The sequence below is a fragment of the Mus musculus genome, chromosome 16 (genome assembly GCF_000001635.26).
Source record: "Mus musculus strain C57BL/6J chromosome 16, GRCm38.p6 C57BL/6J".
In the NCBI taxonomy this organism is placed as follows: domain Eukaryota; kingdom Metazoa; phylum Chordata; class Mammalia; order Rodentia; family Muridae; genus Mus; species Mus musculus.
The window spans coordinates 45105080-45128688 of NC_000082.6; the positions used below are offsets into that span (position 1 = coordinate 45105080).

General features: G+C 40.8%; 1 protein-coding gene across 5 annotated transcripts in view; it reads left to right on the forward strand.

The window, feature by feature from the left end:
* The window catches only part of Ccdc80 (coiled-coil domain containing 80), a 34518-nt gene extending 11673 nt beyond the window's left edge, over positions 1-22845 (forward strand). For 4 of the 5 annotated variants that reach the window (XM_006522500.2, XM_006522501.2, XM_006522498.2 and 1 more), the window contains exons 5-9: positions 11167-11303; positions 13022-13170; positions 17768-17871; positions 21043-21123; positions 22085-22590. In XM_006522500.2, coding sequence (XP_006522563.1) covers positions 11167-11303; positions 13022-13170; positions 17768-17871; positions 21043-21123; positions 22085-22431 — 818 coding nt within the window. In that variant the 3' untranslated portion in view covers positions 22432-22590. Of the gene's footprint in view, positions 1-11166; positions 11304-13021; positions 13171-17767; positions 17872-21042; positions 21124-22084 lie in introns of all 5 variants that reach the window. The other variant, NM_026439.3, reaches the window with a different exon arrangement.
* Positions 22846-23609: the final 764 nt, after the last annotated feature.

Sequence of the window (23609 nt, forward strand, 5' to 3'; positions counted from 1 at the left end):
GTTAGAAACTGTTGAGCTAACTAAAAAGCCAGTGAAAATATAGATTGGATTTCTCCCAAGTCCTTTTAGAGAGCAGAAGAATTTGGCTGAACATTAGAGTTTTCACAAGTTTTCATACTGATGTGTGAAGAGCATGAGGCACGGCTCAGCCTCAGGCAGCTGAGGTGTGATGTGTAGCAGTTCCTGTGATCGTGCTGCAAGATTTACTGATTAGTCCAGTCTCACACTCAGAAGGCTGGAACAGAGGCAGTGATCTCTTTTATATGTTTTTTTTAATCTATAAAACTTTCCATGTTACAATTTGTGTGTGTGTGTGTGTGTGTGTGTGTGTGTGTGTGTGCAATTTTGGTCATTTTTTTTTTTACCCCAACTACCCTCTCTTATATCCCTCCCTCTCCCACTGAAATTCTTCTTCCCACCAAGTTTTCTTTTTAAAAAAAACCTTTTCTTAAGTTTACTGCTTTTGTTGTTTAGCTATAATTAAAGTTATCCGGATTTATTCTTCTTTATCTTCATTATCCTCTATAATTTTTCATAAAATACATTTTTTTCTGAAAATATCAGAAAATATAGAAAGCCATTTCCCCTATTAATTAATACTAACACAAAATAATATAACCTTGCTCAGATCTTTCTGATGCAAGATCTTGGTGCAAATGACCCATCTGTCCTAATTATGTCAGCTTGATTTGTATATAGGCTAGTTTTTTAAACTAGTCACATTTAATTGTAACAACAATCGTTAGCATACTATCTCTTGTCTTCATAAATCTTGTAATGTAAACTGTAGTGGTGTAAGCATAGGCACAGCGTTACACAGCAGCTCTCTAGAACATGGCTATACATTTTCAGTTACACATTCTCTTCCTTAGCTCACCATCCCCTGAGGTGGCTGCAAGGGGAACACAAACAACATCCTTTCTTGTGCCCCATCATAAATTACCACATATTAGTAACTTGTTTGTAAACTCTATTCCTCTGCTATGTGCCTGTCTGGGGGAGAGAATAATGTCCTTAATCAACAACAGCCCAGTATGGTGACACACATCTTCAATCCCAGCACTTGGGAGGCAGAGGCAGACATATCTTTGTGAGTCTGAGGGCAGCCTGGTCTACAAAGTGAGACTCTGCCTCAAACCAGTAAAAACAACAACAATCAAGTAAACCAAAATGGCAGGGGGAAGTAGTTTGGGAGGCCAGTAGGTCTACATCTAGAGTTACAATTTATTTGTTATGTGATCTCAGACAGGTTATATTTTTGGTTGTGAGTCTAGCCTTTAATGGCTGACTCATCTCTCCAACCCACCTCTTAAGTCTTAGAAGAAATCAAACCTTCTTCGCAGGCTGTGCTCCTGATGAAATAAGATTGTGACTATACAACCCCTGCTGACAATGGGCACTATTCTTATAGCTATCCTTATCACCACTACTGGGTCTGGTGAGCAATGTAGTTTGATCCAAGTAGTTTGGAGATCAAAGGAACTGTCACCATTGCCACCAGGAAAACAATTGCTAGTGCTTTCTGCTCATTACAGAATGCTGACTTGCAAGTGCTCTTTCTGGTCAGATTGCAAGATTGTACTAGTACTCTGGATGATCAATGAGAAGCCCAAGAGACTAAAAAGCATAAAGGAATATTTAGAGGTTAATGAGGATTCAAACCATTTGTTTCCTAGAGTTTCACATAGTAGCTTGAGCCTCCGGCTTCATGATACTCCAGATGTCTAGAGAGGAAACAGACATTCAATCCAGCAGAGACTGGTGCTGGCAAGTGATAAAAGTCCTCTGCAGCCAGGTTTTCTCTGTCAAATGTGCTACCTACCAACTCTTCCACACAGTGTTCTCATTCCTTAGCTCAGAGGAGTTTGGGAAAGTCATTATATCTTCTCCATCAGTCTTGGTATAGTCCTATTATAAGCATCTGGTACCGCCTTGGAAACTTTTTTAGCATTATTCTGGTGTTTTCTAGAAATCTGGATTGAATCTGAACTGTAGGGATGGAGGGATTTTTCTTTTTCTTTTTTCTGACTTATTGAAAACCAGGTCTTACAGTTTGTATCTTTGTCTCACAGAGTGACAGCACTGGCCTGCTTTGAAAGAGGGGGATGATTTTTTTCTTTCACTTAATTCCTGGAAGGCCCTTCCCTCCCTGTGTCCCAGGTTACCCTCATGAGAAAGGCTTGTAGCTCTTTCAGCCAAGACTGGGATTCAGTTATGGGAAAATAAAATTTGGCATGAGCTGTAGTCTTAGTAAACCAAATCCCAGCTTTGTCTGATTTTCAGCCTGAGATCTGTCCAGTAGTTTTACTTCTCTTTAAATATGAAGTAAATACTCTGTATTTCTCCAGAGTTTTACTGGCCCTTGAAAGCGAACACTGACAACCAGACACAATGTGGATGCACCCATCAGCTGGTCCATCTTGCTGACAATAGTTAGAACATGATCTATGGGCCTACAAACACTAGGAAATTAAACTTAAGATTTCAGACATTCATCTAAAAAAAGTCACAAGATTTGGGCAAATTCCAGTGCCCATATGGGTTTGCCAACATAGAAGGATATTATATGTGAGATACTAAAATGGATTCACATATAAAGGCTTTCTCTGTTGTTTCTATTTAAAATGCCAATCTAGAATAAGAATATTGGTGTTTATGTTGAGTTGAAAGATCAAAGAATTGGTCAGTTAGGAAGAAGTTTCTGTATACTGGTTCCTTACCAAAGGATCAAATGAGAAGGAGCTAGAATACAGCAGGTGGGAATTGGATTCCCCTAAAAAAAACCCATGAACTTGATAAATATTTTTACATTTGTCTTGATCCCCACATACTAGGTACTAAAACTCAAAGGATACTTGAAGTCCCCCACCCACCCCAGTGTGTGCTCTTACTCACTGGGTTATCTCCCCAGCTCTGATAGCTTCCTCTGAGGCAATTGGTGTTTAAGGGTCATTAATAAAAAGGAGGTAGAAAAGTTGATGGATGTGGGATACAGTATAAGAAGTGACAACATTGTTTATATAAACAAGGAATGCACAGAGATGAATTTTAAAGTAACATTTACAAATAAGAATGACAGAACACATTCTAGTTTACATTATTTTTTTTTGTCTTCGATTTTCCTGAAGAGAATTATGTTATATGGTAAAGCTCACATCAATACCCATAATAATGCCCCCAAACTGCTTCCCCTTTGAGCCAGACCAGAAAACCTGGTCCTCTGACTCCAGGTGTTGCTTTCATCTGTGGTGACAGCACCTGCCAACTGCCCTTCCTAGACCCCTCCACCCTTATTGAGGGAGGCAGGAAGTCTGGGTAAGCGGGTGTCCACAGTGTCTCGGTGTTTCCTGTGTACTCAGTCTCTGATGATTAACTATGTAAATGGGCTACAAAGTCGAGCATCCCTTCGCTCATCTTACTCCAGCCCCTGTCCTTACCATCTAATGTATCACTGTTAGCATCAACCCTGGACAATCAGGGGGACAAAAGTACAGAGGTCAAATGTGCAAAACAAGTCACTGTGGAGGAGACACAAGTGATTCCTTGTCAAAAGATGAGCAAATACAAAAACCATGCTCTATCGACCCAGAGGATGTGGGGAAATGGATGCCACTAGAAATCATGCTAGGCACAAGAAACCAGACTCATAAAGACAGCTAATATTTTCCCTCATGTGCAGGAGCTACATTTAAACTTTTATGTGTATGTGTGTATGTGTACTCATGAAAAGATAGACTCTTCCAACTACCATAATCAAAGATAACACCATAAATGGCATAAATAGTGGGTTTATTAATGGAGAAGCCTTGGGAAATAAAATTTATGTTACTCTAATTTTGAAAACTGAGATATTTTATCTTTAACTTTTGTTGTTGATACATTTTATACTATTTATATAAGAAGTTGTACAATGAAGGTTCTTGAATCTATGCCTGATTCTTTTATCTATTACTCCCTGCTCTCTGCAGGCAATAATATGTATTTGTGCTTCTTTATAGACATACAAATATCTATTTTCTATTTGTTATATATAAATATATATTTCATATATAACACTCACATATATACACACACATACATATATAAGGAGAGAGAGAGGGGAGAGAGAGAGAGAGAGAGAGAGAGAGAGAGAGAGAGAGAGAGAGAGAGAGAGAGAGAGAGAGAGAGAGAGACTAAGTTGCCCAGAATGGCCTGGAACTCACTCTCTAGTCCAGGTTGGCCTTGAACTTGCCATCCTCCTGCCTCAGCCTCCTGGGATTCCAGATGTGCACCACCAAATGTATTGAAAGAGGCCATAGTTTCAGCAATTGAAAATAGAGATCTCGAGCATAGTATATGTATTCTGTCTTAATAGATAGATTAGTTAAGATACACTGGGTCGATAACATTAATGGCCTTATATGCTATGATAAGAGTTCAGGTTTTCTTCTGTAAGAGAGGGACTTTCTGTCCTTTGAGTGCATTACAATTAGCTAGGAAACCTGTTTGGATGCAGCTCACTTGGTCTTACCATGAGTGAATCTAATTTGATTGGTCTGGATCCAAAGATTGTAATAGGAAGATTTCTTGTGACGGTGATGAAAGTTGGCAATAAATTCCACTCTTTAGAAAAAGCCAGTGATGAAGTGCTGCAGCAACAGGAGACAGTGAAATGATCCCAGCATTGGTGAAGGGCTTTATAGATGCACCACGAAGTGCTTGCTCCAAGGAAATAATGGATTTGATCATGATGGCCTGTGAACAAAGATTAGGGTCACCTTGAATGGCATGCTCTAAAGTGGAAGAGGTTGTATGAGCTTTCATAGTGGTAGAACAAAAAGAAAACTCATAAATCAAATACATTGGTGGGAGATCAGGTTGGTGAGGTACAACACATCAGGGCAATCTCTTCTATAGTTTTCAGATGTCATGTTTCTCTCTCTCTCTCTCTCTCTCTCTCTCTCAGATGTCATGTTTCTCTCTCTCTCTCTCTCTCTCTCTCTCTCTGTGTGTGTGTGTTTGTATGAGTCTTTATGTGTATGTGTGTGTGTATATATATTTATGTGCGTGTTTGTGTGTCTGAGTGTTTCTCTGTGTGTTTGTATGTGTGTCTACGTGTGTATCTATGTGTGTATGTGTGTCCATGCTGTGTCTGTATGTTCTATTATGTGCCATTCTGTGTAATGATCACACGTTGATGTCAGATTTCTTCTTTAATCACACTCCACCATTTTCTCATCTTCTTTCTTTCCTTCCTTCCTTCCTCCCTCCCTCCCTCCCTCCCTCCCTCCCTCCCTCCCTCCCTCCCTCCCTTCCTTCCTTCCTTCCTTCCTAAGACAGGGTCTCACTGTGTAACCAGGTTGCCTGGAACTCTGTATGTAGACCAGTCCAACCTCAAACTCACAGAAATCTGTCTGCTTTTGCCTCCAGAATGCTTGGATTAAAGTGTGCATCTCCATGCCTGGCTTCCCCACCTCATTTTAAATACAGAGTCTCTCACTAGGCCTGAAGCTTGCTGATTGGCTAGATTGAGTAGCTAGTACATTCCCCTGCTCAGCTTTCTATGTTGGGACTGGCGATCCAAACTCAGCTCCTTATGCTGGCGTGGCAAGTGCTGTGCCAAATGAGTCATCGCCTCAGCCCAGATGTTATCTTTTAACATTCATAGCTTTAGGGCTGGTGGAGATCTGCTGAGTAGCACATTCCAAAGGTTTTACTAATAGTCAGAAAGATGGTGAGGTCAAAGACATGGTTTGGGAGTGAGTGGATCTTAAGAAAGCTAAAGATAGCCCGAGATAATTTTGTCTCTTAATCTTCAACATCCCCTCTCTCCACAGTTACAACATTCTAGTCAGTCACTCAGTCAGTCGTCTGTCAGTCTGTCTGCACACTCTCCAGCACAGATATGGCACCCTTAGAGAACTTCAGTTCACAGCTTGAATTTAGGGGAAGGAAAAGAAATTGTGGATGCCAAGAGAGGAACTAGTCACAAGTGGGGTTTTGACTATAATGCTGGCATACAATTGTTTAATAGCTTCTAATTGAAGCTAATTTTTAAGTGCGACTGTGCTGTCTATAGTCAATCAAATACATGAAGAAACTTACTATAATGCAACCAGAAATGTGCCACTGGATTTTGGGACTGGGATTCCTAAATAATGAGAAACCAGACAAGCATCCCACAGACTATTTGTAAGAGGGTGAAAAAGAGCTCTCATCTGGCTAGTCTTTTCCTTGATAATTCCATTCTTGTTCTCACAAAATGAACATCGATCTTTGAGTCATGTTAGCTAAATTAGGAGAAAGTTAACAGTTTATAGGACCTCTTTAAAGAATGTCTACTTGTAAGTCTTAGAGAACTCCATGAGGACTGACTAGTGTGCTCAGACAGAGTGGATAAATTAAGAATCCATACATTCTGCCTTGCCTCCCAGACTGAAGACTATTAGCCCAGCTCTGATTTGCACAGAATGCAGAGGGTAGCCGAGACCTGGGGTTAGCGTAGACAGCCGCAGGCAGGAGCTGGCCTCACATGCACCTTCTTCAGAACTTGGCCAGGAGTGGAGTCTTCCCTGCTGTACTTGCCTCTGTCCTTCTTGGATCCAGCCTTGATCAGAGACTTCATTGTTTCCCTTGGGCAGATTTTTCTCCTCAGGCCAAACATGTAGACATTTCAGTAGCCTGAGAGTGTAAAACGTTTTCTTTCTAATGTTTAGCTGAATTACTTCTGAAAACATTTTGCTTGAGAGTTGAAACCAGACTGTGAAATCAGCTTCTTGCTGGTTAGAGCAAGTTTGTCTTAGGCCTTAAACCATGGTCCATTTGGCCAGTGATTGGGAGGTGTTTGTGTATAGTACAGTGAGGGCTCCAGGGGAGGAAGTCAGGCTGTCTGAGTCCTGCTGCCATTTTGCTTCTAGTAGCAGTGTGACCTTGAGCAAGTCAGTCCTCTTTTTCTTCCTCAGAATCTGTTACAGAGTGTGTTCTCTGAGGAAGAGAGCTCGAATCTCTAGTTTTGAATGTAAGGAGGTAAATGGAGAGTTAGCACCCTTCCTCCAGTCCTATGGGGAAAGGAGAGCAAGAATGGACAGAAGGGGAGTTTTGAGCTCTAATGTGGCTAACACTTGGGGCTTCCAGTTTGGAGGTGAGTGGTATGGCTTTTATATCCATTATTCTTGCCCAACGCTGCACCTACCATTGTACATGCACAAGGTCAGGTCAGTGAGATGGCAAAAGGACTTACCGTTCAAAGTCTGGTAACTGGAGTTTAGTCCCTTTGGCCCATGTAAGGATGGAAATAGAGAATAGATTACACAGACTTGTCCTCTGACTTCTGAATGTACACCATGGCACAAGCACCCACTTACTCACATCATGGACACACACACACACACACACACACAGAGAGAGAGAGAGAGAGAGAGAGAGAGAGAGAGAGAGAGAGAGGATAATAATGATAATAAAATATATATATTTTCATAAAAGAGGTCAAGGCCATCTTCAGGTACAGAATGAGTTTAGACCAGCCTGGGCTACATGAGACCCTGCTTAAAAAGTAAACAATATAAGGTAACAACAAACCCCTCAAAGTTATAATTCCTAGGTGAAGATAAAACCTGTTTATAAAGATTTAGAATATTAACTGCAAAGGATGTTTTTAGTTTTCATAGTTCTGTTAGCATTTTATTTATGCATAATAACAGGTTTTATTGTCACATTTCTTTCAAGTTCACAATATATTTGATCATCTTAGTACTGTTTTCTTGTCTTGGCCTCTTCCCATTCTCACTGATGTCATCACTCTTCCCAGTTAGCCCTCCTTCTGTGTGTGTGTGTGTGTGTGTGTGTACCAATTAGCTCCTGTAGCATTGCTAGCAGAAACAAGGGTGAGAGTTTGTTTATAGAAACATGGGAACATTATCAGCATCTCTAGCACTGAAGACAATGGTTTCTTCCTTCCCTGTCAACCATTATATAGAGCTCCAGCGCCTTACAATCCGCCCCTTATTCTGCGACTAGGTGTTGATGGGTACCGTCTTGTATAGGTAAGCATGTTGGCCAGGAGTGTCAAAAGTACAACAGCCATGTCATCATGCCAGCCCTAGAACTCAGCATGCATCTCTTCTGCCTTCTTCCAGCTTTTACACTCTTCCTGTTCCTCCTCTGGCCTGTTCCCTGAGCCTTGGAGGCAACATTATAGCTGTCTCCTTTATGGTAGGTAATTCCACAACTGGTTATTCCCAATACCTTGATCAACAGTGAGTCTCTGGAGCTACCACGAGGCAATGCAAAAGGCTGACAACAGTGCTATCCTATGGGCACAAACGCAGTCATTTGGAAGGTAGTTTGATGGACAGATAGTTAAGGACATTTTAAATCTTTGTTATTATTCACAGAATTATTTATGCCTTGTTGAAATTTGAATAGTATAGATATAGAGAGTAACAAGTCACTACTCCACCTATGGTTGCCATTGCTGTCCCATAGAGAAAATCACTGTGAACAGCTGTGTCCTACAGAATGGGTGCTGCATGTTGTGTGTTCCTATTTGCATCTTCTTTTGCCTTAAAATGTTTTGAACTGAGAATAGTATCACGCTGCACATTTACTTCTGCAACTTACTTTCTATGCTGAAGAAGATATACTAAAAACAAGCAAAACTACTACCCCAACATATTAGCTTTTAATTAGTATATATTTTATCAACAACAAACTATACAATTGAAAAACTAGATATGTGGTCTTTGTAATATGTCCTATCATAGTCTCCTCCAGTTTTCAGACAGTTTTTGGTCCTCACACAGTTTCTTAGGTCCTGTGTCTATGGACCACCTCCATGAAGCACTATTAGGACTTTGGAAAAGAAACTAGGTTTCTTTCTCTTTTCACTTTGTTTTGTAGAAATCAATTTACTTGTTTCTATTTTTTCAACTAGCATAATCAACTGGATGGAAGTAACAGTTTAACTGTAATTGTCTTCCTATTGGGAAGGCAATAGATATGTTCAGCTTTAATCTTTTATTTGCAAAATAGTCCCTAGTACTGCTCCCTGTGTCCCTGTTGATAACTGAGACTCGCTGTGCTAACAGTTATGATGTCTCACATTCACTAATTTTATTTTTCATTTATCCTAAATATGAGGGATTATTTTGAAGATACAATTTTAGGTGAGGTTGAGGGAAACACTAATCTGTTTTGAAGGGGAATTAAATATAGATACCTTTTAATTGACCATGGAGTTGTAACCTAATAAACCCACTGTGACCTGGAATGTTATGATACAGGCACACATTTAGGGCCTACAAAATGGCACATGAGATGGAAGCTCTTGTACGAAGACTTTATGACCTGAATTCAGTTCCTTGAGCCCCCTGGGTGGCAGAGGAGACCTGGCTCTGGTGAGAACTAACTGTTGAGAGTTGTGTTCCACACCCATGCTGCTGAACTCATACGTGGCACTGGCACACACAAGTACATAAAAGTAAAAATCAAAAATGCATTTAACCTGATATTCTAAACCATGATGCACAGCATAGCAATACAGCTGACCCTACAGAGTTAGTGGCCACCCACGATCAAATGGCTTCTATAGCCTTTACATCATGAGAGAATGTTGGGAAAGGATTAACATTCCAATCATAGCTTCACTGAAATTATGTCACTTCCGCTCTTATCATGCAATTGGAAAACTTTAAGTCAAACTATAAGTTAGTGACAGTCTGTCTGTAAAGCTGTCTTGTCCTTAGAAATGTTTAAGCAATTTCCAGATATATAACTTGTGTGTAAAGCCACAGATAACTTGTGTCTTGTATTCTAGCTAGTTTTATGTCATCTTGACACAAGCTAGTCATTTTGGAAGAGGGAACCTCAATTGAGAAAATGCCCCTACCAGACAGCCTGTGGGAGAGCCTATGGTGCAGTTTCTTAATTTATGATTGATGTGGGGCAGTTTCTTGATTGATATGGGAAGGCCCAGCTCACTGTTGTCCCTGTAGCATCACCCCTGGGATGGTGGTCCTGGGTCCTATAAGCAAGCAGACTGAGCAAGCCAGGAAGAAGTACTCCCCAATGACCTCTGCATGCACTCCTGGCTCCAGGCTCCTGCCCTGTGTGTGTTCCTGTTCTGTCTTCCTCAGTGATGCACTGTGCTGTGGAGCTATAAGCTGAAATCAACCCTTCCCTCCTGAAGCCCCTTTTGGTTACAATGTTTGAAAACAGCAATAGAAGCCCTAAGACATTGACTCTAGCTGTATATGTATCTAAAGATGGCCTAGTCGGCCATCACTGGAAAGAGAGGCCCATTGGACATGCAAACTTTATATGCCCCAGTACAGGGGAACACCAGGGCCAAAAAAATGGGAATGGGTGGGTAGGGAAGTGGGGGGGAGGGTATGGGGGACTTTTGGGATAGCATTGGAAATGTAATTGAGGAAAATACGTAATAAAAAAAAAAAAGAAGCTCTAAGACAGTTGGATATTCATGATTTTCATGTCCCCAGTGGCACCTTCAAGAACTACTCTGAATTATAATGATTTCTTTGACTGAAAATGTACATAATGCTTAAAGCCTTCCAAATTCTCTTAAATTTTGCTTGAAATTGTGTTCATTTGAGAAATTTGTCTGGCTTCTTCTGGAGCCCAAAGGAACCTGGGTCTAGTTTTGAGCATAGACTCTTTATTTTTCTCTATGGAGCATGTTTACTGAGCTCCACAGTTAATTATGCACTAAAAAAGGAACAGATACAGCCTTCAAACTCAGAATTATCTATAGTGGAAGTGAGCCTTAACAAACATGTCTGGTCTAGCTTCCTGGCAATTTAGGGAAAGCCTCGTACCCGGACAGGATGGACAGTTTTCTAGCAACTTAATGCTAGACAAACTTAATGCTGGCTCTTCTGATTCACACAAACATTGTGGGCAGAGATGGGTTGTTAAAGGTGTGGTTTTTAATGGTCGTTTGTGTATTTCTTTGGTACCTTTGTACCAAACTAGATGAATTCACTATTCATCTAGTTTTAATTTAATTTAGTTCACTGTAAAACTGTTCCCACACATTGTGAGGTAAGACTATAAAACTAGACAGAATGGTCTGCTTTGAGCTGGGTGGACTTCAGGGTCCCCACTCACCTTTATTCAACATTTTTTCTCTTTTGCCATACTCATCTTCCTGCACATTTTGTTTTTCTTTAGATAATGAGAAACCCATGCGTGTGGTGGATGATGATGACTTGGTGGACCAACATCTCATCAGCGAGCTGAGGAAGGAGTATGGAATGACCTACGATGACTTCTTCATGGTGCTGACAGACGTGGATCTGAGAGTCAAGGTATGCGTTTTTCTGTGAGTGATGTGGTACAATTCCTCGGAATAGAAACTATGGTTTCTTATGGTCAATAAGTCCACAAACGGTGCCCTACTGGCAAGGTTTGTAAACAGCTCTAGTATTTCAGTTGTCCTATGAGTTTGCACTCAGAAATGGTCTCTTCAGAAAAGGACTGGGTTAGACTGAACTTGGACAGGCCAGCTACGTGACTAAATCATTTTCCATCACATAAATGTGGTGAATTTATCAGACACTAGTTAAATGGCTGTGGTGATCCATGCCCTGGAATTAAAAGGGACAGAGGACTTCCTTCCTTCAAGAAACTTTATACTTACCATGGTTCCTTTAGGGCAGTGGCTCTCAACTAAGGGTTGTGACACCTTTCATGAAGGTCACATACCAAATATCCTTTATATTAGGTATTTACATTATGATTCATAGCAGTAGCAAAATTTTATGGTTGTGGGTCACCATATGAGGAACTGTATTAAAGGGTCACACATTGGACCCTTTGGAAGGAAGTTAGGTCCCTTTGGATGGAAGACTGATAACCATTGCTTTAGAGAATGAACTAAAGTAGGGAATAATTGCTTTAGTCTAGAATTTTGCCTCCAGATTAAAAAAAAAAGCTGCAAGAATTTTCCATTAAGTTGCTTTTACAGCAACAAAATATGTGAGCCTCCCAAAATTGAGTTACACAGTCACAATAGTGACAAAACAGCTCACTTTATTGGGTGCTTTCCTTGCCCCAAACAAACTGCTTAAACCTATGCAACCGTTGTCTTAAAGATCTAAAATAAATGCTAGTATCTTTCTTGTTTCGCAGAGAAAAAAATATAGTCGCAGAATAATGGGTAAGTGGCTTATCCAAGATGATCCAGCTTGCCTTTGATTTCATCCCCACAGAGGCTAAGGTCCTGGAGTCTTTAGCATTCTAGGATGCTGACAGTGAGCAAGCTTCCATGAAGATCTGTTTGGATGGGGGGGGGTGTTATCTGCACCACCAGAACAGCTGACTTGACCTGCAGTGGTTTTGTGGTTCTGGGGAGATATCACTCCATTAATGTGCTGTGCACATGCAGAACACATCATCTCTCACAGAAGAAATTGAACTAGATGATCTCTACGGTGAAAACCCACTGGGGTAAAGTTGGAAGCCATGCTCAGGCAGCCCCTCATTTTGGTTTTGCTCAGCAGGGCCCATATCCACATCAAGTGACTTTTGAAAGTCTGGGTAGCTGGAATCCAAGGATGTGAATCTAACTGTTTTTAAGTTGGGTCTTTACCTGTTTCTGAGAACATGTAAGGAAACATGACCTAATGTTAAATGACTCAAAAAACAGGATTTGGCAAGAAAGTCAGGTTAATAACCCTAAAATGCTGTCTCATTTGCTTTTCTATGTTAGTATACTGTCCCTGACTTCTCTGGTGGTGTCATAAATAGAAACCAGATTAGTGCCAGCAGTATGGGAATAAAGTTAAGGTGTTTATGGTAAGGAAGCTATAAATTGTTTTTAGTAAAAGAAGACCAGAATCATTCTGTTTAAATGTACCAATTGCTTCCTGGGGGTCCCAATTTCAAGCAACTAGCAGATAGTACTATTACAAACAAACAAACAAACAAACAAACAAACAAACTGCCTCTAGGCTCCAAATCAAAAGGTTTTCCTAGATTTCTCTGGAAAGTATAAATTGCATGTATCCTATGCTTTCTTAAACAGCAATACTACGAAGTGCCAATAGCAATGAAGTCCGTGTTTGATCTTATTGACACTTTCCAATCCCGAATCAAAGATATGGAGAAGCAGAAGAAGGAGGGCATTGCCTGCAAGGAGGACAAGAGGCAGTCCCTGGAGAACTTCCTATCCAGGTACATCATCTTTGTGTTCCCAAATGAGGCTAGCGCAATTTTGCCTGGAAAGTTTTCTTTTCTTCTCTTTCTTTTCTTCTTTTGTCTTCTCTTTTCTCTTCTCTTCTCTTCTCTTCTCTTCTCTTCTCTTCTCTTCTCTTCTCTTCTCTTCTCTTCTCTTCCTTTCTTTTCCTTTCTTCCCTCCCTCCCTCCCTCCCTCCCTCCCTCCCTTCCTTCCTTCCTTCCTTCCTGTCTGTCTGTCTTTTTTAAATTTAATGGTTGACGTTGATGACTCAGAATCAGAGAAACACAGTGGTTCACGTGTACTCATCTCTTGAGCACTCCGGCTATGGCACTTAGTCTTGTGGGCCTGGAGTTGCAAAGCTCAGTCCAACTCTGGCTGTGAAGATTGATTTTGTGATATTGAAAAGGTCTCTTCTGTTTCTTTCCTTTGATACTGCGGATAGAATCCAAAACTTTTGTGAGGATTGTTTCAAGCAGTCAGCAAATCTGAGAAGCTGTGAACATCACATTTTGTTTTGCATGAGTCTTCTTTCACTTCCAAATGGGACTGACACACTGTACTTGACCTTCCACTTCCTTACAACAAAACAACGAAAGCCACACTGAGACCCTAGAAGTAGGAATCCCCTTGACCTCTCTCTGGAATCCTCTAGGGAGTAGTGCCCATTGACATCAGGGCTTGGGGCATCCTCTGGAGAACAGCTTAAGAAGAACAAAATAACACTTTCTTCTTTGCTCCAAGTCTTTCCCAATGTTGGGTGAAGATTTCATAGGGACTTTGAGTCAGTTCCCAAGAGGGACAAAACTAAATAATGTACTCACAACAAATCAAAACGCAGAGATCTCAATATAAGCACTACCCCAGCTGTACTTCAGGGCTGAGGGTCTCCGGAAATGAAGTAAACATTTGCTGGAGGCTCAGTGTTAAATGTGAGTCTTGATGGGCTTGATCTCTACTTGCTGCCTCGTGTTAGTCAGGATCTCAAGAAATAAGGGACTAATACATGAGTGTCTTGAATTCCTGCAGACTCAGGAGACTTGGGGCTCTTAGGGTATAGTAACTCATCTAAAGAAGATAAGATTTATCATTCATATGAAGATTCACTCTACAACACACTCATCATGTTGACCTTATGTTTCTTAACTAAACTGCCTTAAAAATCTCTCCACTATAAAATTGAAATAATGCTAGCAAGGAACCCTTCCTCTACGCAGGGTTGCTGTATACTCATCCATACTGATACCAAGGACCTTCCCCTGTTACACATGCAGATGTAAAATGTTGCCCATAAATTCTTGTGTTTGGATATTTTCAAATGCTACCCTCCTCCGATTAAATTCACTTAGATTTCAACTTGTGCTGAACTTCTTAATTTTTCAGTTGCACTTGAAGTTGCAAGTTTGTCAGTAAGCCAACCTCTTTTAACTTTACGTGTGTGTGTGTGTGTGTGTGTGTGTGTGTGTGTGTGTAGAGATTTATTTACAGGTCTTATGGATGGAGTCATGATCTTTATAAGTTTTGTCTAGAAAACATTTTCCTTAAAGTTATCCACTGCCTCTGAACTTAAATATCCCTACATCATCTTTCATGATAGACACATAATCCCACTTACTAGCTTAAGAGAGACTGATGGTGGCTGGAAAAGGGACAGCCAGTGTTCTTTAATGGTGACTCTTGGTGGGTAGACCACCCTCCAGGGCAGGCCCTACTCCTAAGCGTAGTTGGACAATGCAATTGTATTTAATGGCTTTTAAAAAAAATAATAATAAAAGAACTGGAAGTCGAGTTGGTAGGAGATTGTGGGTGGGGAGGGTAAATCTGGGACAGTTGGCAGGCTGAGAATATGATCAAAATATATTGTATGAAATATTTAAAGAACTAATAAAATATCTTAAAATTTTAAACAGAATAAACAGTTACTCAGAGGCAGGAATAAAATAGCCCTGTGTTGGAATTCTGCCTCTTCTTTCTCTCTTTCTCTCTTACCCTCCCTCCTTCCCTCCCTTCCTCTTTCTCTCTCTCTTTTCTCTCTCTCTTTCTTTCTTTCTTTCTTTCTCACTCAGTTTTCTAATTTGCAAAATGGCAATAATAAGCATTCTTGCTCTTAAAATTATTGTAAAAGTGCAACTTAATACTAAAGGTAACACTGGCCTAGGCCCTAGTACAAAGCAAATGATCCGTACATGCTATTACAGTAGTCCAGTGCAGTTTTCCTCTCCTACAACATACTTTGTTGGTGAGAGAAGCTCAGAAGACCATTCAGAATTGATATCTGGGCTAAGACAAAAAGGGAAAAGAAAAGAGCTCCAAAATGAAAAAAAAAAAATCCTATGGTTAAGCCAGTCCCTAAATGGGAATTTTCCTTAAATTTGCTGACTGGTTGGTGAGACTGCTCAGCTCGGTTTCAACTGACCAGACCCTGAAGCCAGTCTGCTCTTTAGCACTGTACTTTAGGCTATAATTACCGTTCCTGAGACAGAAGCCCCAAACAGTGGGCAAATGCACACTAATTTGGGATGCCAGTTAAATGAAGCAAACACATGCAGAGCTTGTAGGGTCTCACTTCCTGAGAAGCTAACATGACAGAAGAATAATTTGGCCCAAATGGGGGCTTCAGCAGGGTCATGATTCTTGTCACAGGCCCTGGAAGGTTTTTTTTTTTTTTTTTTTTTTTTTAGTGCCTTTGAGCTGGGGCCTTAGGTCCCAGGGCGTGAAGTCCAATCATTCCTTATGGGAAGCAACCTTCTCTGGGTTGTGTCTGTGACAGGGCGTCTCATCCCTCTTCCATCAAAACCTCATTCAGTGGCACATACAGGTAAACAAGTTAAAACAGACCTCACCAAAATAACTCAATGGCTCCATGGAGGCCGGAGAGACTGGCCTGGTTAGACGCTGGCTGGGAGCCAGCTCTGGTCTGGCATTTCTCCTAAGGAAGCAGGGAGATCAGAGATGGAGCTTGTGACCCAGCAGCCGCCACTGTTCTCTTTCCCAGGAGCCTCTGGAACTGTCTCATATGCTCCTTTCCCTCTATCTGTGCCAAAACATTCATCTCCCATCCTCAGGGGAGACTTGTTTTCCTTTCCCTTTGAAGAAAAAACAAGCAGAGGAAGTGAATGTAATGTCACAGCAAGCAATCCTTGGCAAGCCTTAGCAGACAGACATCCATTCAGAGCTTGTATTTCATTAGACTATTATATTCCTTCACTTCCCCCCAAACCACTCTTCCCTCCAAGAGGCCATTTTCTTTGGGGTTAAAAATGCTCACACTCATTCTGAGGCTAGATGGGGCAGAGGGAGCGAAAACATAATCAAAATGGCTGGCTCCGTGATTGTTAATACCTTCTGGTTGCCTGCACCTAAGGCAGAAAGTGACATTCCTTCTCCAGTTTGAGATAATTCCATCCACTAGGAGCCCACTGTATTTATTTCATACTGTACTAGGGACCCTATGAGCACAAATATAGCATCATCATCCTTAAGTCTGGATTTTGGTACCACTACCACCTTAGATTTACTAGTTGTGCAAATTACTTCTTTATGTCTTATCATTCATAAAGTGTGGGAAAACCAGCTTGCTTTCTTGAGCCTTAGTGAAGCACACTTACTATGCAGTGAAAATGAGCTTTAAAACAACATACTGACACACTCAAATAGGTTGTCATGTCTTATCGTGATGGATGATGACCAAGGGAACAGCTGTAAATGAAGACATGATTTCCTCATTCCATGCCATCATGTGGATAATACATTGTTGGGTTTGGGAGTTTAATTTTTTTATACCTCTTTGAAGTAGAAGCTAACATACTTTTTACTCCAGAAATAATAAAAATTTGAGACTTAGTTGAACTGAGTGACATGCACAAAGACATCCAAAAAGTAGTAATGACAAACTTGAGTTCAAGTTTCCATGTATAAGATAAAAGGTCTATTAGTCCACTACGACAGCTATACTAACAATAGAAGCTGGCTTTATCAAAATCCCAGACTTCATAGGGGCAGTTTGCATTGCCACTTATTAATGATAATAAGATAGAGATCAGAACATGCATTTGCCTCTAGAATGACAACCCCCATCTAATGAAAAAAAGGAGATTTCTTTTTCTAGGATCCTCTTTAAGCTTTTTAGTGACTTTCTTACTTTCCTTCTTGTTGCTTCAGTCATGTGCTTAAAATTTGGCAGCCCATTTCTAGCCCTTTCTTGTTTATAGTCTCATTTCCCAGCCCCTGCTGAACTCATGGGGGAGCTCTACAGGGACTTTGGCTCTTCATCATTCTTCTGTCGTCTTGGCATGATTGCTTCCTTTACAGTTTTGACTACTGTACCTTATAACTGAGTGTCACTTTACTCTGAGTGTCCTCATCAGACATGATGACCATGACTCAACATATCATTCAGGCAGACAGAAGGCACAACAGAAAAAGTAAGAGTATGTGGTAACCCAGCTGAACGGCTTTCAGAAACTGTGGAAGAGTTCTATGGGTCAGGGATTTTTATTCTGGGAATGGAAAACCCAACAGTTGATGTTGCTCCGTTTTCTTACACTGGCCTCTAGTGTATGAAGCAGTCATAGCGGCTCTCTGCATCTTTTCCAGGTTCCGATGGAGGAGGAGGTTGCTGGTGATCTCTGCTCCTAATGATGAAGACTGGGCCTATTCACAACAGCTCTCTGCCCTCAACGGTCAGGCATGCAATTTTGGTGAGTAGAAGGCACCTTATTTTGGCTTTCCCATACTGCTTTCTTCCTGGATGATTCTAAAATGGAACATCCAAATATACTCCAATTCAGATGCACATTCCCGGACACATATTCTATTATATTGAATATGAAGTTGCTTTCAAAGTACTGTCTCAGTCAACTATGCATTCTTTCCAAGTGTTTGAAAGTATTTACTGCTTTTTTTAAGAAATTGATTTTTGAAAAACATGTCTTAAGTTAATGAAATTCAAGCAGGATCACTTATCTGATACTTGGATACTGGATACTAATATATTGTAATTCTCCATATATTGATCTTGTTCTAGGAATTAATAAAACAGAATCTTATTTTCTTTATGAAACAGAACATCACTAGGTCACTTCAAATCCTCCTGTCTTATCCTCCTGTGTGCTGGAATTTCTGGCGTGTGTCACTGTGTCTAGTTCTGAACCTTTTAAGGCCAAATCAGAAAGGAGAAAATGTTTCTTGTCTATTTGTTGCAAATCCCTCAATATTTTGAAAAATAACATGTCACCCTATTTGCTAAACATTTTCTGCTCGGCTAACTAAAAGCACTAGTATCATTTTTAACCAGGCCACAGAAATACTTGCATAATCTACAGAACTTATTACTAGGTTCAGTGTGACATGGGGTGACAGTGAGGCCAGTAGTGTTACTATCTCAGCTGACAGTGTGATCTGTGCAGCTGCCGAGGCGAGCAGTTTGAATCATTAGAGGTATGTATGTATGGAAGGGCTGGTTTCCTGTCACTGATTTAAAAATTCATCATTATAACATTCCAAATCAAGACTATTTTGATACTTCGGGTAGGAAGAGTCTGTCTATAATTATGGCACAATTATAAAATTGCACTTGGGAGCTGGAGAGATGGCTCAGTGGTTAAGAGCACTTGACTGCTCTTCCAGAGGGCCTGAGTTCAATTGCTAGCAACCACATGGTGGCTCACAACCATCTGTAATGGGATCTGATGCCCTCTTCTGGTTCATCTGAAGATAGCTACAGTGTACTCATATAAATAAAATAAATTTAAAAAAAAATAGAAAAAAGAAAGTCTGTACTTGAGTTTTGAAGGAAGGGTGTTCATGAGTTTTGTCAAGCATCGGTGGGACCCAATTCTATCATACAGCCCAGTACATCTCAATTATTTCTCAAGTACTTTCCAAATGTAAGATATGAAATAATGCAAAGGAAGGCAGCAAGTAAGCTCTAAATAGTAAGACAATCCAGGGATCCTTCATGTATACTCCGTTTATCATGGCTAATGCTTTACAACTAGCAACATACAATATTTGATTGTGTCAATATTCTGAATTGTATTTAAAACTCTTCAGAGTCATCAATGGTGCTGATTATGAAAGATATACTTAGAGCACTGAAGGTTTAGTCACAGTAGAAATGTAAGTCAAAACAAATCCCACTTTGGTGGCACATATGTGTCATCTCAGCACCAAGAGACTCCAACTAGGGGTTTTTGAGGCCCAGGCCAGCCTGGGCTGTGGAGTGTGACACATGTTAAAGAGACAACGACACCAAATAATTATCATGGTTTGCTATCTTTCTGTAGATACCTTCTCAGGAGCCAGGAGGGGTTGTTTGGTTTTTTAATACTGGTACAGAAAGCCTGTGCCACGCGAGTGTAAGCAAAGTCTTTTGCTATGCGAAGGAAACATGAACAAATCACACTTTCCCGGAGTCATTTTGTTCATGATCCTCAGTTTCTGAAAATATGACTCACTAGTATTTGGAATAGAATGCTTCACCCTTCCGGGAAAAGATAAAGGTAGAAAACCAAACAGAACTGTGTGGAATGTCATTCTGCCTTGATTTTAGCTCCTCCTTAAAGGAGCCCTCCCATATAGAAGCTTTTAACTTTCTCCCTGGGCTAATGATCTTATCATTAGCTCGAAGCTCTCACCCCGACTCTCTTCATCTTGCTGTTTTCTTTCTGAATCACCTCACATGCCTTTCATCTTCAAAAGAATTCCAACAAGCTATCAAGGCATGACCTTCCCTCCTTGGCTGAAACCTTAGCTGCGCTTGCCTGGGGTTCCCCTCTGTATCCTCTGCATGAGTCAGAACCTGTCAGTCCAGGGCAGCACCTCCCTTGTGACTGGCTCTGTACCCATCACTTAGATGGTTTCTGGGGGTTTTCTCTCTGAGGGGAAGAGTTATCCATAAAAGGTATGAAACTTTCAGGTTTAATCTCCCCCCACCTCCACCTCCACCCCCCAAATCCAACACTGTGCTTAAGCCATGGTAGATGTTTAATTTCACTAGTTTCATATTTTGGTATATTACAGCAAGAATCATTTTAAGAGCAAATCTATTTCAGTCCGTCTGCCTCACACACAAAACCACCTGATTCTTGTAAGTCCTAAAATCTGTGACTTCTCTGGTACTTTGCCCCTTCTTAGATTTGGGAACAAAACACCCATGAAAGGAGGTACAGAGACAAAGTTTGGAGCAGTGACGAAAGGATGGACCATCTAGAGACTGCCATATCTGGGGATCCATCCCATAATCAGCCTCCAAATGCTGACACCATTGCATACACTAGCAAGATTTTGCTGAAAGGACCCAGATATAGCTGTGTCTTGTGAGACTATGCGGGGCCTAGCAAACACAGAAGTGGATGCTCACAGTCAGCTATTGGATGGATCACAGGGCCCCCCCCCCCAATGGAGGAGCAAGAGAAAGTACCCAAGGAGCTAAAGGGATCTGCAACCCTATAGGTGGAACAACAATATAAACTAACCAGTAGCCCCCCCCCTCGGAGCTCGTGTCTCTAGCTGCATATGTATCAGAAGATGGCCTAGTCGGCTATCAGTGGAAAGAGAGGCCCATTGGTTGTGCAAACTTAATATGCCAGGGGAATGCCAGGGCCAAGAAGTGGGAGTGGGTGGATGGGGGAGTGGATGGGGGAGGGTGTGGGGGACTTTTGGGATAGCATTGGAAATGTAAATGAAATAAATACCTAATTAAAAAAAGAAATATCAAAGACAGATTATTCTACTTGGTTTATTGTGATCTATATTTCTTTCAGACTTTAAGTGACATGAAATTCATCGGTTGTCAGGTGTATGGGCGGAAAAGACAGTTTCAGATTTTTTTTCCCTCTAATTTTGTAATTTTTTTCCTTTTGTGTTAGGTCTGCGACATATAACCATTCTGAAGCTTTTGGGTGTTGGAGAGGAAGTTGGAGGAGTTTTAGAACTGTTCCCAATTAATGGTAATAGTTACTTATTTTAAAACCTTATTTTTGGCTATATGCATTCAGTGGGTATGCCTTAAGGAACTAGTATGTGAACAGAAGCAAGCTTGTGTGCCCATGTTGTGTATGGGGCAGGGGCTGGACTAAGGACTAATCTTGATCTTGATATGACATCATTCAAACCAACAGTAAAGCCATCCACGTTCATAATCAAAATCATGCTTTTGTTCGATAATGAGTTTTAAGGTTTTCAAAGCATCTTATGCTCTATCATTTAATCTCATGATTGTTTTATGAGGTCTTAACATCTTGATTTCTGTTCACAAGATAAGGAAATGCAATAAAAGGCTCAAAGAAGTTAAATGAAAATGACTTAACAGACTGGAGCTCGCAGAAGGCAGAGCCATCCTTCGTCCACAGACCCTCATTTTGAAATAAATGCCAGTGTGGGAAATACCTGGCTGAGCACCAGAGTAGACCCCCCAGAAAGCCACAGTTCCTCATTTCTTCTTTTCTTTTCACACATACTACTGGTTTAGATCCAGTCATTGGTTTTCAATATAATTGTTTTCACTCTGGACAATAAAACAAGCTTCCATTGTCCACTGAAGGGAAAACTGGAATGTAAAGAAGTAAGCTAATTGGAAACATACCTAAAAATAGAAACATCATTGTTTGTCCCTGACAGATTGCTACAGATGTTGATGTTGCAGGATTAAATTAAGGCATGGGTTCTGTATTTTGTAATATTCTCAAAAGAGATGCCAGAGTTTGTCCATAGTCCCACAGTTTGGCAACAACAACCTTGCACAACCAAACATTTAATTGCTATTTGGACACTCCTAGCAAACAACTGGCTTTTGAACTAAAGAGAACAGGTTTGTGGGTTTTCTGCTCTCTCGGTGATTTCCTCTTGGTTTGTTGTATCTATGAACTCTGACTCTTTAATCCACTAACAACCATTACAATGCTATTCCAGGGAGCTCCATCGTTGAGCGGGAAGATGTGCCAGCCCACTTGGTCAAAGATATCCGCAACTATTTTCAAGTGAGCCCAGAGTACTTCTCCATGCTTCTAGTTGGAAAAGATGGCAATGTTAAATCTTGGTATCCTTCTCCTATGTGGTCGATGGTCATCGTGTATGACTTAATTGATTCCATGCAACTTCGGAGACAGGAAATGGCCATTCAGCAGTCTCTGGGGATGCGCTGCCCAGAAGATGAGTATGCAGGATATGGTTACCATAGTTATCACCAAGGATACCAGGATGGCTACCAGGATGACTACCGTCATCATGAAAGTTACCACCATGGATACCCTTACTGAACAGAAATATGTAACCTTATTCCCATCCAGTTTCCCCTTCATCTGCTAAAGCTGTGTGCTGGCAGCTTCATAAGGGAATTTCTCCATACTCTACATACCCCGACTTTTTCTTTCAGTGTTCTTCCAAGATTAAAGAAATAGTAAACTTTCCCCTACTCATGACTTGTTATTAAGACATTTAAAAGAACTCTCTAACTGGAGAGAGAAAAGTGTGGTGCTAAATAATTTTTACTGAAAAACAAAAGGTAGTATCTCTTTTCTTATCTAATGGCTATTATTTGATATGCAAATGTATATAAAATGTTTATACATCTTTCCTTCATTTCTATCAATTTGTAAGTAAAAATTGTGTTAAGGAAAAATTAAAACTCACAGTACAAATGTTTTCGTAGAACATCTGGATAGACACAAAAGGCAACAGATGGCTTAAGTTTTTCTTTTGAGACAGGATCTTTCTGTGTAGCTCTGACTGATCTAAAACACAATATGTAGATCTGGTTTGTCTCAAATTCACAAGATCCACCCACCTCTGCCTCCCAAATGCTGGGATTAAAAGTGTAAATTGCCATAGCTGGCTTCAGATGGCTTAACACTTGAAATGTCAGCCTAAAAATGTTTACAACAGTTCTATGCCATATGAGGTTCTTTCACAGCTCTTAGCAAAGAAGGAAGGTTGGGTAGCCTGGGCAGGGCAGGTAGCCAAGGTCCCACCCAAGTCGCCTACCACAGCAGCATCAGTGGTAGCAGTGGTGGTGTGAGCCTGGCCAGCCAGGTGGTTCCAAGGTCCAGCAATGAATGCTTTGGGAGAGGAACTCTTCCCCAAGTGTTACAGCTCAGTAAAAACAGTCACTCTCATATGATCCTTGATGAAATAACTTGTGAGCTTTATTCCATGATAAACACTGAGGAGTGGGTGGGATTTAGGGGTAGGAGTTTCTTATTGGCTCAGTTTGAGATGTTAGTGATGCTCTATTTGCATGGGGAAGGACTCCAAGTGTTTCCTTATGTGACTGACAGGGGTTGTCTTCTCAGTGGGGTTGTCATGGATACATGTTCTAGAGCAAGTGCAGAAATGGGTAGGGAGACGCTTGATTCCTGCCAGTCTCAAGTCTCAGATTCCTCAGGTTTAAGCTCACTCAACTTTACTAGTTCTTCTGTCTAGTACATGGTCCTACCAC